The following is a 17,045-nucleotide window of genomic DNA, read 5'->3' on the forward strand; positions in this document are numbered from 1 at the left end:
AATTATCATATTTATGGAATATGATTCATTTTCCAGAATAATATGAGCTTTTGCAACAACTTTCCTATGTTTATCATGTATACATTAGAAATAAATAACTACAAAGATGAGTTGATAACTTCATGTAAAATGGAGCTTATACCATCTCTAGAATTGACTCACTGTCCATATATTGAAAAAGAGTTAGTAGTTATCTATTCCTGCAATTCCATGAAATTGTTAAAAGGCCAAATTTACCAAGTGTATAAATTCAAGGTAAAAGCTTAAATTTGAGTGTTGTCCACTACAGAGACACTACTTAGGCAATGATAACGAATGACATGAATAAAAACAAGTCCTTATGTCAAAATTTTATATCACAGGATTAAACCGTAAAATGAACATCTTGGAGAGAGTCTTTAACATGTATATTACTATGCAATTAAATCTCATCTTGCTGATTACAAAATTGAACTGTGAAGTTAAAATCTTGGAAAAGATCTTTAGTATAATCACTCTCTGACTCAAAAATAATTAGTCTCTCATCTAACCATTAAAAAGATAGCAAGAAACTCTTGGTAGTATAAAAACAACAACCCAAAACTAAGTGTATTGAGTTCAAAAGGCTTGAATTTCTCCCAAAGAAGCTCGTAGGCAACAACATCTAACGGCATAATGAGAAATATTTCATCATTTCATAAAAGGTTTCTACAAGGAAAAATATTTAATAGACATTAAAGCAAAGGAAAGAAAAGGAGAAATTTGTTTAGAAAAGGGGAAAAATATCAAAAAGACAAATAGAGGAACAACAAAAATGGAAGAGCAATTGATCAATCTATCGTCAGGCTTTGGTGGACTGCAAAAAGACTGTAACATCAAGGACTGTCTACTTCGTTCAAGTTGATTCAATCCCCTTTTGAGAAAAGCTAATAAAAGAAGCCACTTCTGCAAAGTACTTTACCCTCCCCTTGCCATGGGCAGGATTCTCAGTTTTCATCAATGCTGGCTCTGCAGAGAGATTAATAGACATTTAATTGCTCTGGCAAAAACTAGAAGTTCGGTTCATTGAGAGGAAATTTTGCAGTAACGTACCTCTCCTCCTTCTGCAGGTTTGGATTCTTCACTTTTAAAGTTATCCTCACCTGCATGGATGCAAATTCTTAGAGATGAAGCTAAAAGAGGTGCATTTTCTTCTTTCTTTTTTTTATTTTTTTTATTTTTTTGGTTGGGGGTTCATTAGGTTCCTGTTGGGGTTGGAACTCTAGACCTTGCAGCCTAGAGATGATTTTAGTACAACTAAACCAAAACTTTTTTTTTGTTAAAGAGGTAAATTTTTGTACCGTATTAATTAACTGAAATTTTGCCAAAGAAATTCCTAGAGATTAAGCCAAATAAGGCAAACAAACTCAAAGATTAGGTCCTTGTTGAGCTTGTACTGTACCTCCATCCTCAGGCAAGTCAGAAGTCCAAAGAGTAAGGTTGTCTCTCAACAACTGCATAATCAGTGTGCTGTCTTTGTATGATTCCTCGCTCAAGGTATCCAACTCTGCAATTGCCTCATCAAAAGCTTGTTTGGCCAAATGGCAAGCTCTGCAAAAGTCTCATCATTGTTAATAAAATAAATTATCTAGCAATTCAATTACCTTGAAGAGATTGCACCAGAGATAACATACACATGACACACCTCTCAGGAGAATTCATGATCTCATAGTAGAAAACAGAGAAGTTAAGTGCAAGACCAAGACGAATTGGGTGAGTTGAAGGCAGATCTGTGTTTGCAGTGGCAGAAGCAGCCTACAAATAAATGGCAACAGAATACTTCAATTAGGACAAGAAAATAGATGAAGCTCCATGTTAACAAAGTGTATTTATGTCAGAAGAATCAAAGGAACGTGCCTCATAACCCTTGAGTGACTGTTCAGCTGCCTCCTTCCTTTCCTGGTCAGTCTTGAACTCAGCTAGATAGCGATAGTAGTCACCTTTCCTGAATTCGTTCACGCCATGAAACGATACATTAAACAAAAATAACATTAAGGAAAAAATGTTACTCCAAAAGAAACAAATACCAAAAATTCAAAATCTTGTATGCATGTGCATAACAAATTATAAGCAAGATTAACATAATTATGTCTTAGACCATTTATTAACAGTTTAGCATTAAGATTGAAAACCTCTTTTCCGAAAAAAGAATCACCTCTTTTACATGTTATTTGGAGCAAACAGTTTAAAATTGCCTTCTTTTACAACAAAAACATGTTATATACAACTTAAGAATAGCTTCCAATGACCTATTCAACGCATTCACTATGGCATGTTTTTTCATATTAGCTCAAACAACAACGCTAAAAAGACACAAAGTGGCACATATCAAAAAGAAAGATTATTCTATCCCGTATTTGGTTACGAATTTTAGAGAAAAGAAAACGCAACCAATCATCGTATTAAGCAAAAGTATCCCTCTTTTCTTGTTAATCAAAATAAGGCGAGAAGACTGACTCACATCTTGTAGTAGAAGACAGTGGCTTCTCCGGAGGTGGAAGATGGGACCAGATGCTTGTCTATGATAGACAGAATGTCGTTGCAGATATTAGCAAGTTCCTCCTCTACCTTCTGGCGGTAACCCTTAATCAATTTAACATTATTCTCATTTCCTTTAGTCTCTTCCTTCTGTTCAATGGATGACATAATGCGCCACGAAGCTCGCCTAGCACCAATCACATTTTTATAACCCACAGACAGAAGGTTCCTCTCCTCCACAGTCAGCTCACAATCAAGTCTTGCAACTTTTTTCATGCATTCAACCATTTCTGTTTCACCATTCAAACAAACATTTCATAAAGCTACCACACACTTGAAGTGCAAGTAATGATTCAAATGAACAACATTAATATTACCAATGCAATATATAGTAAACAAAATCTAAAAATCAATGCCGCACCAAAAACTGTTTTTTTTTTTTTTTTTAACATCAGAAATTAATCAAGAGAGGCTTTTTAGGATTTTAACCTTTAACAAGTTGCATTATGAGACTTAATAAAATGAACTGAACCTTTTAAGCTTTTAAACCTAAAAATAAATAGATTTTTTGGATTGGGCATTAGAATAAGGATCAAAACATCCCTTGGTTTTCCTTAACATATACTTTGGTTCCTATTGTTTCATAATTTGCATATATAATCCTTACGTTACTTAACAGCAGCTGAAATTTAGATATTTGGAAGGATTTTAAGGTTAAGGTAAAAAATTTAAGGACTAAAGTGCAATTTAACATGAAAAATTAGGAATCAAAATGCGGTGAAAAATTCAGGAATTATGAAAAAATTAGAGCCAAAATGCATATTAAGAAAAATCTAATTATGTGAAACAAATTAAAATATAATGAAGAAAACTAATCATAAAACATAATTTATTTGATTCGACTATTCCAGCTAATAGAGGTATCTCATTTAAAACTCGACCAGTAATCTCGCCAACAAATGATCTCATTCAATTATACAAATACATTCTGATATTTGGATTAAATACCAAAACGACACCGAGGAAAACGATAAACAGCTGTATATACCTTCATAGCGCTCGGCTTGCTCAGCGAGCTTGGCCATGTAAACATGAGACTCCCTCTCCTTCTCGGTCGACATTGGATAGACTTGAGAGAGATCAGAAGCGAAGACGGTAACGCTGGTAGAATCGCCAAGTAAAAAAGGAAAAGAACTACAGAGAGAAGGATTGGAATGAGAATGGAGAGGTTGAAGAAAAGAAAGGGGAAATTGGTTAGAGAAGTGAAAAGCGAGGAAAATGGAAAGGGGTTAAATAAATATAAGGGAGTGGGTGTGAAAGATGGAGTGATTCGTGAAAGGAGGAAGACCAGATCTGGACCGTTCGTTGGGTTTCTAACTTTGAAACTTTGAAAGAGGAAAAGCGCGCATTTCGTTATTTTTGTGTTTATTTTTATTTTTCCCTCTACGATCCATTCAAATCCTTTTCTCTCGGAGGGGTCTTTTTGGATTTTACATCTCCTTTTTCCTTTTATTATAAAATATAATTTTTTTCCTTTTTTTTTTTACTAAAAAATAAATAAATATGCATTTTTTAAAAGAAAATAAAAAATATTAGGGTGTGTTTACTTACGGAAAAAATTTTTCTGTTTTAAAAAAAAACAGTTTTCTTAGAAAATAAAATTTAGAAAATAAAAAATGAAAAATGCAGATTAAAATATAAAATTATATTTTAATTTAAAAACTTCACAAATATTATTCATGACTTTCATAATTAAAATAAATTATTATAAACTAACTTTAGAAATTTTTTATTATCGATTGTTTATAACAATAATAATAATATCAATTTTTTTTATTATTTTTTAAACTTTTTAAAAATAAAGAATGTAACATATTTGTAATAATAAAATTAATTATATATTAAAGCATAATATAATTTTTATTTTATTTAAATATTTTTATTTATTCAATAAAAATATTTTATAGAAAGTTATTTACAGATATTATAACATCAATTATGAAAATATCATTTTATAAAATGGAAAACAATTGAAAAATATACCTTTTGTTATAAAAGAAAACTGTAAAAAAAAAAAACTTAAAAGCTGTTTTCCAAAACTTAGTTAAATTTTATAAAACTGGAAAACTATTTTCTAATTTTTCAAATAGAAAACTGACTGATTTGAATATAAAATTTTATTTTCTAGTTTTTTTTGAAAACTTTTTCTAAAAAACTACTCTAGTTTTCTACAAGTAAACACACTCTTATTGTTCTAATTCCTGTCTAATGCTAAGGTTAAGGTCTTTAACCATCCTATTCAAGGGTGTAATTAGACTTTACGCATAGGAAGGAGTAAAAATATAAATAAATTGATTGAAAATTAAAATTTGGAAATTTTAGGGAGGCCATAGCTTGTCAACTATGATCTAGTTTTCCCACTGTGTCCTAAACATGTTGTATTTTTCATTGGGTAGTTTTTAAAATTAAATCAAAAAGTTTACAAATGAATAATTGATTCAATAGTGGCAAGCTCTTTAAAACCTTTGACAACCCTGTGGCATCTAGACTCCTCTTATAATTTAGGCTAAACATGCATCTTCCTAGTGTCTTAATATAATAACTGATTATAAAAGCTTAACATGCCATATACATAAAGCACATCCAAGGCATAAAGTTTTAGGGAATTTTGGATAGCATAATACTGTCTATATCGAGACTTCATCCACGAAGAGATGAGCACTATAGGCTTTTGGCCCTGTAGTGTTTGTTCATGGAGCTCTTCTTTTATGGAGAGTTAGAGACATCATCTTCTCTAGTTAGAGTATAATGCCCATAACCTAGCACATATAGAGTTTAGTCTCGACTATCAGGCTTTGGGTTAGCTAAAAATATTATGGAAAGTCTCTCCCTTGCAGGTCCTTCGCAATCTACCATCTAGCATACTAATCTCATATCACACGACTTAATACATTCATCCTTAGGCATACTGTGGTTTGGCTCTATATGTATAGCGGATGCACTCACCATGCACATATATTAATTAGTATAAAAATATTACATGTTCTCTAATATATTATTTATTGGATTAATAATTGTATTATCTCATAATTGGTCAATATCAACATAATGATATGTAGCTTAAATAAAAGAGTGCTCGCTTCGCATGTGAGAGGTACAAAGTTTGATCTTTTGCATATCCGTTGTTTTTATTTGTATGTATTTTTAAATTTAGTTGAATTTTAAATTTGTATAAACCGTCATTATTGGTTTGATTTGCATAACCCTTTCAAGCCGAACTATAAACTCATGTATATTGTATTTTCTCATCATACTCTTCATCAAATCAAAACTAATATAAAGGGATGTAGCTCAAATAGTAGAGTGCTCGCATTGCATGTGAGAGGTACAAGGTTTGATCCCTTGTATCTCTATTTTTTTTATGTATTTTTAATTTTAGTTGGATTTTAACTTTTTATAAACCGTCATTATTGGTTTGATTTGTATAAACCTTTCAAACCGAACCATGAACTCATGTATATTGTATTTTTTTGTCATACTCTTCATCAAATCAACACCAATATAAGGGAATGTAGCTCAAATGGTAGAGCACTCGCTTTGCATGCAAGTCGGTTTGATTTGCATAAGCCTTTCAAACCGAATCATGAGGTCATGTATATTGTAATTTTTCATGACACTCTTCATCAAATGAAGGCTAATATAAGGGGATGTAGCTCAAATGGTAGAGCGCTCGCTTTGCATGCGAGAGGTACAGGGTTCGATCCCCTGCATCTCCATTATTTTTATTTGTATGTATTTTTAAATTTAGTTGGATTTTAACTTTTTTTATAAACCGTCATTATTGGTTTGATTTGCATAAGCCTTTCAAACCGAATCATGAGGTCATGTATATTGTAATTTTTCATCATACTCTTCATCAAATTAACATTAATATAAGGGGATGTAGCTCAAATGGAAAAGCGCTCGCTTTGCATACGAGAGGTACAAGGTTTGATCCCCTGCATTTCTATTATTTTTATTTGAATGTATTTTTAAATTTAGTTGGATTTTAACTTTTTTTTTTTTTTTTTTATAAACCTTCATTATTGGTTTGATTTGCATAAGCCTTTGAAACCGAATCATGAGGTCATGTATATTATAATTTTTCATCACACTCTTTATCAAATCAAGGCTAATGTAAGGGGATGTAGCTCAAATGGTAGAGCGCTCGCTTTGCATGCGAGAGGTACAGGGTTCGATCCCCTGCATCTCCATTATTTTTATTTGTATGTATTTTTAAATTTAGTTGGATTTTAACTTTTTTATAAACCGTCATTATTGGTTTGATTTGCATAAGCCTTTCAAACCGAATCATGAGGTCATGTATATTGTAATTTTTCATCATACTCGTCATCAAATTAACACTAATATAAGGGGATGTAACTCAAATGGTAGAGCGCTTGCTTTGCATGCGAGAGGTACAGGGTACCGTCATTATTGGTTTGATTTGCATAAGCCTTTCAAACCGAACCATGAACTTATGTATATTGTATTTTTTGTGATACTCTCCATCAAATCAATGCCAATAAAAGGGGATGTAGCTCAAATGGTAGAGTGCTCGCTTTGCATGCAAGAGGTACAGGGTTCGATCCCCTGCATCTCCATTATTTTTATTTGTATGTACAGGGTTTGATCCCCTGCATCTCCATTATTTTTTTTTATAAACCGTCATTATTGGTTTGATTTGCATAAGCCTTTCAAACCGAACCATGAACTTATGTATATTGTATTTTTAGTCATACTCTTCATCAAATCAATGCCAATAAAAGGGGATGTAGCTCAAATGGTAGAGCGCTCGCTTTGTGTTTCTCGTCATTTTCTCCATCAAATCAAAATGTTAGTCCGACGTTCCTCGCTCCCTAAACCCATCCTTAACTCCTTTTACCACCAGCCTCGCCAACTCTTCCGTCTCTTAACTACAGCATCAATTCAGCCGCAGCCATCTCCGCCATGCCCAGTCAAGCCAGACTACCTCCTTCGAGTCTGCACCATCCTCTACCAGCAACAAAATTCTCCAGACTCCAAACTCTACTCTAAACTCTCCTCCTGCAATTTCCACTTAACCCACGAATTCTTCCTCCAAGTCTGCAACAAATTCCCATATTCTTGGCGCCCTGTCTACCGTTTCTTTCAGTACACGCGGCAAACACCTAATGCGCTTTTTGCTCACACTTCAATCTCCTTCAACAAAATGTTAGACGTCATCGGAAAATCAAGAAACATTAATCTTTTTTGGGATACAATTCAAGAAATGGCCAAAATTGGTTTGGTAAATGATAAGACATTTATAATTGCTTTGAAAACGTTGGGTTTGGCTAGAGAGTTAAAAAAATGTGTGGAATTTTTTCACTTAATGAATAGTTATGGGTATGAATATAGAGTGGAAAGGTTAAATAAGGTAGTAGAAAGCTTGTGCAAAGATAAACTTGTTGAGGAGGCAAAGTTTGTGGTTTTAAAGTTGAAGGAATGGATTAAGGCTAATGAGATTACCTATGGATGGTTGGTAATAGGATTTTGTGATATGGGTGATATGATTGAAGCTTCAAAAATATGGAATTTGATGGTCGACGAGGGTTTCGAGCCAGGCATCCATGTGTATGAGAAAATGATAGAGACATTTTTCAAGAGAAATGAGTATAATGAGGCTGTGAAGCTATTCCAAACGATGAGAGTAAAGAAAATGGATGATCTGGGCCTATCTACGTATAGGCTTGTTATAGATTGGATGTGTAAAAGAGGCAAGATTTCGCAAGCGAAGATGATGTTCGACGAAATGTCTAAGAGAGGGATTGAAGCTGATAATTTGACATTAGGGTCATTAATTTATGGGCTATTAGCAAGAGGGAGAGTCAATGAAGCTTATAAAGTTGTGGAAACGATTGAAAAGCCTGACATTAGTGTTTATCATGGAATGATTAAGGGATTATTAAGGTTGAGAAAAGCAAGTGAAGCTACGCAAGTGTTTAGAGAGATGATTAAAAGAGGGTGTGAACCTACAATGCATACCTATGTAATGCTATTGCAAGGGCATTTGGGAAAGAGAGGGAGGAAGGGAAAAGATCCACTTGTGAATTTTGATACAATTTTTGTTGGAGGTTTGGTTAAGGCTGGAAAGTCACTAGAAGCTACCCAGTATGTAGAGAGAACAATCAATGGAGGTCTTGAGGTGCCTAGGTTTGATTATAATAAGTTCTTGCATTATTATTCAAGTGAGGAAGGTGGTGTTATATTTGAAGAGATGGGAAAAAAATTGAGAGAGGCAGGGTTGGTTGATTTGGCGGATATATTGGAGAGATATGGTGAGAAAATGACTACTAGAGAGAGGAGGAGAAATAGAGCAGTTGAGCCATGAAAATGAATGTTTTTGCTTGTATATATTAAATAACATATGGTCTGTTGATACGTTAAAAATTTTTTTTTTTTTTAAAAAAAAAAAAAAAAAAGGAACCAATTTGGCTATCCCAGCTTCATGTGCCTTTTATCCTTTCTTATTATTATTATTATTTTTACATGAAAATAATGAAAAAAGAACATATAAACGAAATAGGATTCAACTTCTGTAGATGCGAATGAAGAGCAATGAAGAAAATATTGATTTCAAGACCACATAATTGAGTTCAATCTACAATTTTTGACCTTCCATTTCCACTCTTTATAAACATATTCACTAGAAAGCTTTCGACATAATCTTCTCAACGGTTCAGCTGACAATAAAATTTGACAAAAACCCCTTTCTGCTCCTACAAAAAATAAGACCCAAATCCAGCTCGAGAGACAATATAATGTATAACTATAATTCCGTGGACTATCAGTACACCCTCGACAGCAACTATATTAAAAAAGGAAAAAAAAAAAAAAACACTCAAAGAATTAAAAAAAAAATGATGAATTAATTACTATAAATGCCTTGACAAAAAATTGCATGCTTTCCAGCTATTTCAGCCAGCCTCGTTTCTACTCTACAGCTTTGCTTCCCTTGGGTTTTTGCGGTCAGAGTCACGGTGTTGCTATCAGAACGATTCATGCCCTGGGAATAACAAGAACATCAAAGTCACTGTGAAGCATAAGTCTTTTATCATGAAAAACATAGCACACAAGCTTGTGTACTGAACTTATAGCACTTGCAAATACAGGTTTTGCTTGCAGAAACGGGGGTCTCAAGTCATTCAATAGAACAACTTCAGTTCATGTAAAACTACAGCCTTGTTGCCATGTGGCATATATTCAAGGCTTTGGTTCACATATGCAACTAATGCAAGAAATGCTGCTAGAACTGCTTTACAAGAGCATCTTGAATCAAGGAAAGCATCCAACTTCTCTGAAACTCTGATTCATGTGGACATAAACAGAGCTAGGACATGTAATGGAATATGTGACTTCTTTATCAAAATGATTGATGAGCTTATATGACAGCATCAATAACACATTCTTGCCAACAGGTTATAATTTAATGGTTTTCCAGACAGATAGATAGGAGTTACCCGAGCTAAAAAGACTTCACACTTCCATGTTGGTGAGACCCTCCTGATGCTAGACCAATCATTTTTTCAGAAATGGCTTCTGGCAAACTAGTAGCCGCTGGTCACTTCCATTCTGTAAGTCGATCACCCTTGCTTCCCAGTGTATTTGTGTAGCAAGCGCCCGTGCCATCTCAATAGCTCCTAATTTATCAGAAAGAACAACCCATCCCTGCCAAACGAACTAGATGCATAAATTTGCTGCATAAAAAGTAACTTCCTGAAAAGGATAAGGCGCCCAGCATTGCTACACATCAAATATGAGATGAATGCCATTCTGTTGTCTTAAATGTTAAAAAAGAAAAAAAATTCTGGTTTCTTAGTTCTTGATCAATTTTGAAACATACAACTCCCTCCCTCATAGTTTGGTCAACTTAGTGCTCTTGATCTTCATATTTCCTACTCAGGCCTAAAGATGGGGCCTATATATAGCATACATTAGGTTCTAATTTGCGGAAGTGAGAAAGATAAATGATAATGAAAGTGTCAAGGTAACTAATAATAAATATTGCAAATATAACGGAACATAAACTAGATAAACTCATGAGAGGCATTGTCTATGAAAAGTAGAAAGTGAGAAACCTTGTGGGACACTACATAAATCACTGAATGATAGCCAATGAAGATATATAGGGGCTAATCTAAAAAGAAGAAACACCAGGAATACAGTGAAAAGTACCTCAGGGCGCAGAATCCTATCCATCTCTAACAGCAAGTCCATCATGCTGCATCTCTCTGAACTGAGATGTGAGAGAAGCCCATTTGCATGAAGCATGTCATATGTTCGGGGATATGTGGGAAATGGCTCACACCTTGCACCAACAGATAAATTAATTTTGTTTCAGTAAATCTATTTCCTAGAACTGGATAAAATAGCACCAGCAAAATTTCGAGAAAGGAATATGACATCTTGGGATGGAGCTAATGAAAAAAAAAAAAAAAGAAAGCTTAAATTTCCTAAAATTTATGTACATGAAATTTGATTTGGAAAATCCAAAATAGAGAAGTTGGAAGTTCAAAGAGTCTTTTTATCTTTTGGAAGTAAAGTACTACAGTCTATCAGCAAAGTAAACCACGTCTCTGTTTTATGAACCCTAAAAAGTTGCATACAGCAATCCAGCTCATGATTGACACATCAATCTTTCTTGAAATCTTATTTTTAGAAGTACAAATGATGGTATTACTTGATCTATTCTAAACAATTTAATAAAAGTTGATATCAAAAGGACTGAATATTTTTGAGACACAATCTTTAATTTTTAAAACTTTCTAGGTCATCTTGAATGAGTCAAATTGATAAGTTAAAAAAATAAATAAATAATTATCCAAAATGATAACAAGTCATGCAGATTATCACAAAGGTGACAACATATTTTTCAAGAGCGAATAAGGTTTATGCTCATCAGCTTGCAGTTTTCTTTTTCACAATGGAAACAACATACCAATCATGCAAAACACCAGCAAAACCTCGGTCAAGTATGAGAGGAAGCGTGTTACGTGCCCAAACAGGAACGACATTCATCACCCACACTGATTTCTTTTCCTCCAGAAATGCAGCATTTAAACCCCCATAATGAGCATTCATGTCCATCACGTTGCGTATCATATTATATGGAGGTAATGGATCTTCATCCCCTGGCCTCTTAGGATGGTCAGAGAAAATTAAGGGCGTAAGCAAAGACCAGTAGTTTCTTAGAGCTGATCCCCAAACCTGCAAGTCTTCAAAAAAATCTTCAGGCTGAACTCCTGCAAGGCTAAAAATGAGTCAGCAAAATAGGACAGCTAAATAATGTGGTTAAAAAAACTTAAGAACATCATATAAATGTTGTATGGGCCTTTGCTTGGCAGAATAGTTAAAAAGTCTTGGGCTGCAAAACACAAGCCTGAAGGTTCAAGTCTGGAGAACAGCCACTTGCAGCAAAATGCTGAAGAATATAACCATCTCTAATTATTTATCCCATGTAAAATTGGTATGGACAATATCTAGGTAAATTATTATCTTAATCTTTTAAAATGTCATGATGAAATAAAAAGAGGTTACATCAAAAAATAAAACAAAAAAAAAAAAAGATAAAAAAAAGATAAAAGGTAAGAAATAAGTTTGTTTTGAAACAATACTTTCCATGAACTTGAAGCTCAGCTGAGCTCAACTGGAAACCTGAGGATTTTTTCTGAATGGGAATCCAACGTTTGCTAGTGGTCCCAGAAATACACGCTGCAAGGGGTTGATAATATGGTGGAATATCATGTCCATCATTGCAAAGTGGTGGAGTATCCTGCTTACTATAGTAAAGAAGGGGAAGAGAGAGAGAGCATTAGTATGTTTTTGACTGTAGAGTTACTTAGTAAAGGAAAGAAGGAAAAGAAAAAAGAAGAAAAAGAAGATGCAATAGGTTCAATTGTTCTTTCATAAGTATAAAACTCGCCCAATAATGTATCATCGTTAACATCCTCACCGAGATTTGTAGCAGTGGACATCCACAGTTTTCTGCCAGATGAAAGTCTCATCCTGCTGAGCTAAAAGACTCCAACATATTTTTACCGTTAATTCTTCTATCACAGCCACTGTGCTTCTCCTCCTCGCGTTCAACGAGTTCCCTTGTGGCTTGCTCATTGGCGAGGTTAAAACAAAGTAACCTCCAGGCTTGAGAACCCGATCAACTTCAATAAGGAACATACCATCTGTTATATCAAAGTCAATATTAGAAAGCAAAAGAATGTGATTTCAGTAAACAAAATCTTATACCTTAGTTTTAACAAATTCTTTCCAAAAAAGAAAAGAATATTGGGAAATGTCTGCATAATGCCAAATAATGACATAGAAAAATATTCATAAATATTTTTGCACACACTTTCTGAATTATAAACTCCACAATTCAATTGGTTCAGATGCACTAAAGTTGAGTGAACCTTTTTGATTTAAAGTTTTATCATTCACTAATTACATTTGCACAAAAAAGAACTTCCAAAGGAAACATACAAATGTAAGAAGACAAGGATTAATACTGACGACAATTCTTCCTGCCATTTCAAGAATATTGAATTTTATCAATTTATCAGAACAAGCATTATTTCATTGCAGCAAATAAAAATGTTTCAGAGAAGCTGTTCAATATATTTACTTATAGCAGTTTCTTTCAGTGAAATAAGAAAGTTTATTTTCCTGACATTTCATCCATCAGCATGTGTCTAGAAGTAACTAGAAGATAACCAATAACTCTCAAAATCTAAAACTGACTTTAAGATTAAGAAGTATAAATGAATATCAAGCAGCATCTGATGTGTGTCAGAAATTCTATTTGTTATGGCCTCACTGAGATAATGAGGTTTTCATGATCCCAGCACCAGACATGTTACGCAAGTCACACTTCCTCTAAAAGGGATTATAACTGTCAGCTGGAAGTTTCTAGTTGAATCTATCCAAAAAGCATGCTCCCAAACCATGACATAAATTTATAATTTTGTCCATTTGTAGCACCATTTCTTTCCAGATGGAATAGATTAAATTCATTTTTCTAAATAATGTTTACATAACAGTCACTTTTCTACACAATTGTAATGAGTCTGTGGGTCTCATATTGGGTCAGGTGGGTACCTCAACAAGAGGCATGAGGCTCAGGTTAGCCGTCGCCTACTTGATAACAATAAAATGAGTCTTTTTCACAAGTTACTAAGTAATGTGCATCAGTAGTCTAGAGGGAAATCCTCTATATACTTTCCTAACCATAGTACACACCAACATATAATGAGTTAGTTAAATGAGAAGAAAACTGGAAAAAGGTTCACACGAGGTTAACAGTGCAATAGATGTTTCCTAGCACTGTTAATTCTAATTCGAATTTATACAAGATATATGATTGTCTATCAGTGTATTCAAAAGAACCCATATCTGAAAGAAAAGGCAAGATATCATCAATAACAAACAAGAGAAAGCAAGCAAGCAGAAATCAAACTACAACAATCCTTTTTGCAGAAAGCAATTCTACAGAATGCTCACATGAAGCCATCCAATAATTAACACAAATATGTGAAACCAAAAAACCTGGAGGTACCTTTTTCATTCCAAATAATACCACATTGAGCACAATGAACCATGTCAAATGACAATGATGGATATGGAAGCTGTCGTGCCATAAAATTGCCAATCATTGCTGGAAGACCTCTCTCAAGGGCCAGCTGAACTTGGCTACCAGTTGCCTCATATGCCGCAATACAAACAGCCATTAACTTCAGCGACACTAAATGAGCTCCAAAGCTACCAAATCCACATCCAATATCTAGTACAGTTCGCACCTGTAATTAACAAAAGCAAATGAAAAACTATAAACCAACAGTCACATTCTCAGATTTCCATTTAAAAAACTACAAAAGGGCACACTCTATGGCATCTTGATTACCATAGTCACAAACTTCAATACAAGCCTACTGAAGAAATTAAACATTCTATTGAAGGACTGGCAATGTTCTTCCCCGCAATACAACAAGAATAGGATCTATAAAATGCCAAGAAGACTTACACCAGCCTGAAGAAATTCAGAGTCACTTCCTAACCCTATCATCTCCGCAACCTGGCGTGAATAATCTTTGACACCATCAAAGTTCCCATCTTCTGAGTGAAAAGCAATTTGATTCTCTTCTAGTAACATTAACCTACAAATTTTGTTAAACAAAAAGAAAAAAATAATAATAATAAAGAAAATATATGACGCTAAAACAATTAAATCATTTTAACTTTCAATGACCAGTTTAATGCGACTAAAATCACTTTTAAGATTAAACAAAAAGAATTACCTTTTAGTCATGCTTCCAGATGAAAGAAACTGGTCTTTGGTAAGTTTTACATTTCCACTCCATATCACATCCCGACCAGCCGGCCACCTTAGGGGGATCTTATAGTCTTTTGGAGGGCGAACCAAACACCGGTATCTTGGTCTTGACATTTCACAATGCCGATCAAATTCCTCCCCATCATTAAACCCAGCCAACAAATTCGCTGAAAGATTATAACAAGGCACATAATTTTCTCTTTCTCTCCCACAAAGTCCCAGCTCCTTTTGCCGACTAGCTCCTGATGAGAGAGTTCTCAACTCCAAATAATCAACTGCAGCTTGCTCTTTCAACCTTCTATAATTTGAATAAATGTCTGTCACTGGAGTGCTAGTCACGGAATCAAATGCACTCGACGAAGTGGATCCTAATATAGCAATTAGTGCAAGCACACAAATGAGGCACAAAAGTAACCAACTGGATGGCGGTCTAGGACCGAAAAAGACAGATGGTTTACTGAACCAGGGGCTTCTCATGTCCAAATTGTTAAAACAATTGAGTCTTCGAATACACTAAATAACTGATGTTAACCTAAATCTCCAAAAACTGCGAAAACCATAACCTATCATAACATATAAGCTTTTACATATGTAACCATGAATCCTCACAATTGCCACTAGCATTGAAAACAGTCTCCTGGAGATCTTTCAACACAAGATCACATCAGCAGGTACTCGCAGTATCCAAAAAACAAGAAAACAAATGGGTCCTCTATACAACAATCATCAACCGAGTTCAAGACAACTGAATTTCAATCCTGATTATGAATCAACAATCCACACAACTCAGCTATATAGAAGAATTGTATTCCCAATCAGACCTCAGTGTCTCAAATACAGAGAATTGAGCACAATTAAACGATCGAAACCAGTCTCCAGTAAACTAACCAATCAGATCAACCTGCCAGATAAGTCAGAATAGGAAACAAAATGAATAAAGAACAAAGCAAAATCAAATATGGCTGAATTTCGAGTCTCCAACGGTTTTTTGGCTAACTACCAAGAAAACAAAAAGAAAGGACAATCTCACAACAAATCAAATTCAATTTCAAACGAAGAAAAAAGCACAGTTACATTGACGATTTCAAATTCTCCTTCACTTTACAAAGTTTAAAAGAAAATTACGGGAAATGAAATGCAGAACTTTCAATTTCCATAGAAGTTTAGATCTCGACAAGGAAACGAAAATAGAGATCAGATCAAAACGACAATGGGACAAAATTATATAAAAATCCAGCTATTTAGACGAACGTGCATTAGTTACCAAAATGGAAACAAACTGAACAGTAATGGAAGCGATTTAGGGTTTTTGGAGTAAATACCAGTTCTGGTTCGTGGAAGAGTGGAGATTGAAAGCTCAAGAGAGAGAGAGAGAGGGGAAAAGAGAGAGGTAACTATTTTAGGGAGAGTCCAATTATTCCGGGTTTGTAGTTTTCATTAGGCGCGTGTTTGTGAAAAAGAATAAGATAATAATTAGTTTAATTAATAATATAAAATCAAATACTAATAATCAGATCTAAAGGCACGATGATTATGACTACGGAGCAGGCAAATCACCTATCATTTCTGCTTCTTTAACACAAAATTAATTAATGGCTAAATAACCGTTTAGTCCATCAAATTTAATCATAATTTGCAATTTCATTCTTCTTGTTCGTAAATGCATCCGTTAGTTTCTAAAATTTAGCTGCATTAAAATATTTAATCCATCATAGTAATTCAATAACAAATATCAAGGACTAAATAATAATATTATACTCTCTTCGTACTATAATCTTTAACATATTTTCTTTTTTCATCTATCTCAAATAATTTTATTTTGTTTCTTTTTTTAGAAGTGAATAATATTTAAAATTATTATATTTTTATTTAATATACTTAACCATAACCTTCAAACTACTACATTATTATTAATTAAAATTTTAATATAAATAAAATTAAAATATCAATCTTTAACCTTTCAAGAAAACTCTATTTGATTAAGCATTTGGTTAATTTCAAGAACAACGTAGTATAGATAATTTAATTTTGATGCACATTAATATAAGGATATTATGGAAAAAAAATAAATAAATAATATATAATTTAGCTATATTAATTAAGTTTTCTCAATCTACGTGCAAATTTAAATGAAGACAAAACTTATAAAATCGAAAGAAATATTAAA

General features: G+C 33.7%; 3 protein-coding genes and 3 non-coding genes across 6 annotated transcripts; 4 read left to right on the plus strand and 2 right to left on the minus strand.

Moving 5' to 3' along the window:
- Nucleotides 1-644: 644 nt before the first annotated feature.
- Nucleotides 645-3,789, minus strand: GRF12 (general regulatory factor 12). The gene is made up of 7 exons (XM_012212372.4): nt 3,545-3,789; nt 2,480-2,786; nt 1,876-1,963; nt 1,664-1,773; nt 1,421-1,569; nt 1,072-1,121; nt 645-987 (listed from the first exon to the last, which is right to left on the minus strand). Exons 1-7 carry the CDS (start codon nt 3,615-3,617, stop codon nt 976-978), a joined length of 789 nt encoding a protein of 262 aa, XP_012067762.1. The 5' UTR covers nt 3,618-3,789; the 3' UTR covers nt 645-975.
- A 2,410-nt stretch (nt 3,790-6,199) lies between these two features.
- On the plus strand, nt 6,200-6,272 carry TRNAA-UGC (transfer RNA alanine (anticodon UGC)). The gene has a single exon. It is a non-coding gene; the product is annotated as a tRNA-Ala (tRNA).
- Nucleotides 6,273-6,676: 404 nt separating this feature from the next.
- On the plus strand, nt 6,677-6,749 carry TRNAA-UGC (transfer RNA alanine (anticodon UGC)). Its single transcript has one exon. It is a non-coding gene; the product is annotated as a tRNA-Ala (tRNA).
- A 317-nt stretch (nt 6,750-7,066) lies between these two features.
- On the plus strand, nt 7,067-7,139 carry TRNAA-UGC (transfer RNA alanine (anticodon UGC)). Its single transcript has one exon. It is a non-coding gene; the product is annotated as a tRNA-Ala (tRNA).
- Nucleotides 7,140-7,265: 126 nt separating this feature from the next.
- Nucleotides 7,266-8,955, plus strand: LOC105630959 (Pentatricopeptide repeat (PPR) superfamily protein). Its single transcript, XM_012212958.4, has one exon. The coding sequence runs from the start codon at nt 7,292-7,294 to the stop codon at nt 8,885-8,887; it is 1,596 nt and encodes a 531-aa protein (XP_012068348.3). The 5' UTR covers nt 7,266-7,291; the 3' UTR covers nt 8,888-8,955.
- Nucleotides 8,956-9,105: 150 nt separating this feature from the next.
- Nucleotides 9,106-16,355, minus strand: QUL2 (QUASIMODO2 LIKE 2). Its single transcript, XM_089721613.1, has 10 exons — nt 16,201-16,355; nt 14,844-15,779; nt 14,570-14,702; nt 14,105-14,345; nt 12,509-12,734; nt 12,173-12,335; nt 11,495-11,796; nt 10,732-10,864; nt 10,017-10,224; nt 9,106-9,562 (listed from the first exon to the last, which is right to left on the minus strand). Exons 2-9 carry the CDS (start codon nt 15,353-15,355, stop codon nt 10,075-10,077), a joined length of 1,860 nt encoding a protein of 619 aa, XP_089577739.1. The 5' UTR covers nt 15,356-15,779; nt 16,201-16,355; the 3' UTR covers nt 9,106-9,562; nt 10,017-10,074.
- Between the last annotated feature and the right edge of the window lie 690 nt (nt 16,356-17,045).

This window comes from Jatropha curcas, chromosome 5 (genome assembly GCF_041381405.1).
Source record: "Jatropha curcas cultivar XTBG-Jc1 chromosome 5, XTBG_Jcur_1.0, whole genome shotgun sequence".
Lineage (NCBI taxonomy): Eukaryota > Viridiplantae > Streptophyta > Magnoliopsida > Malpighiales > Euphorbiaceae > Jatropha > Jatropha curcas.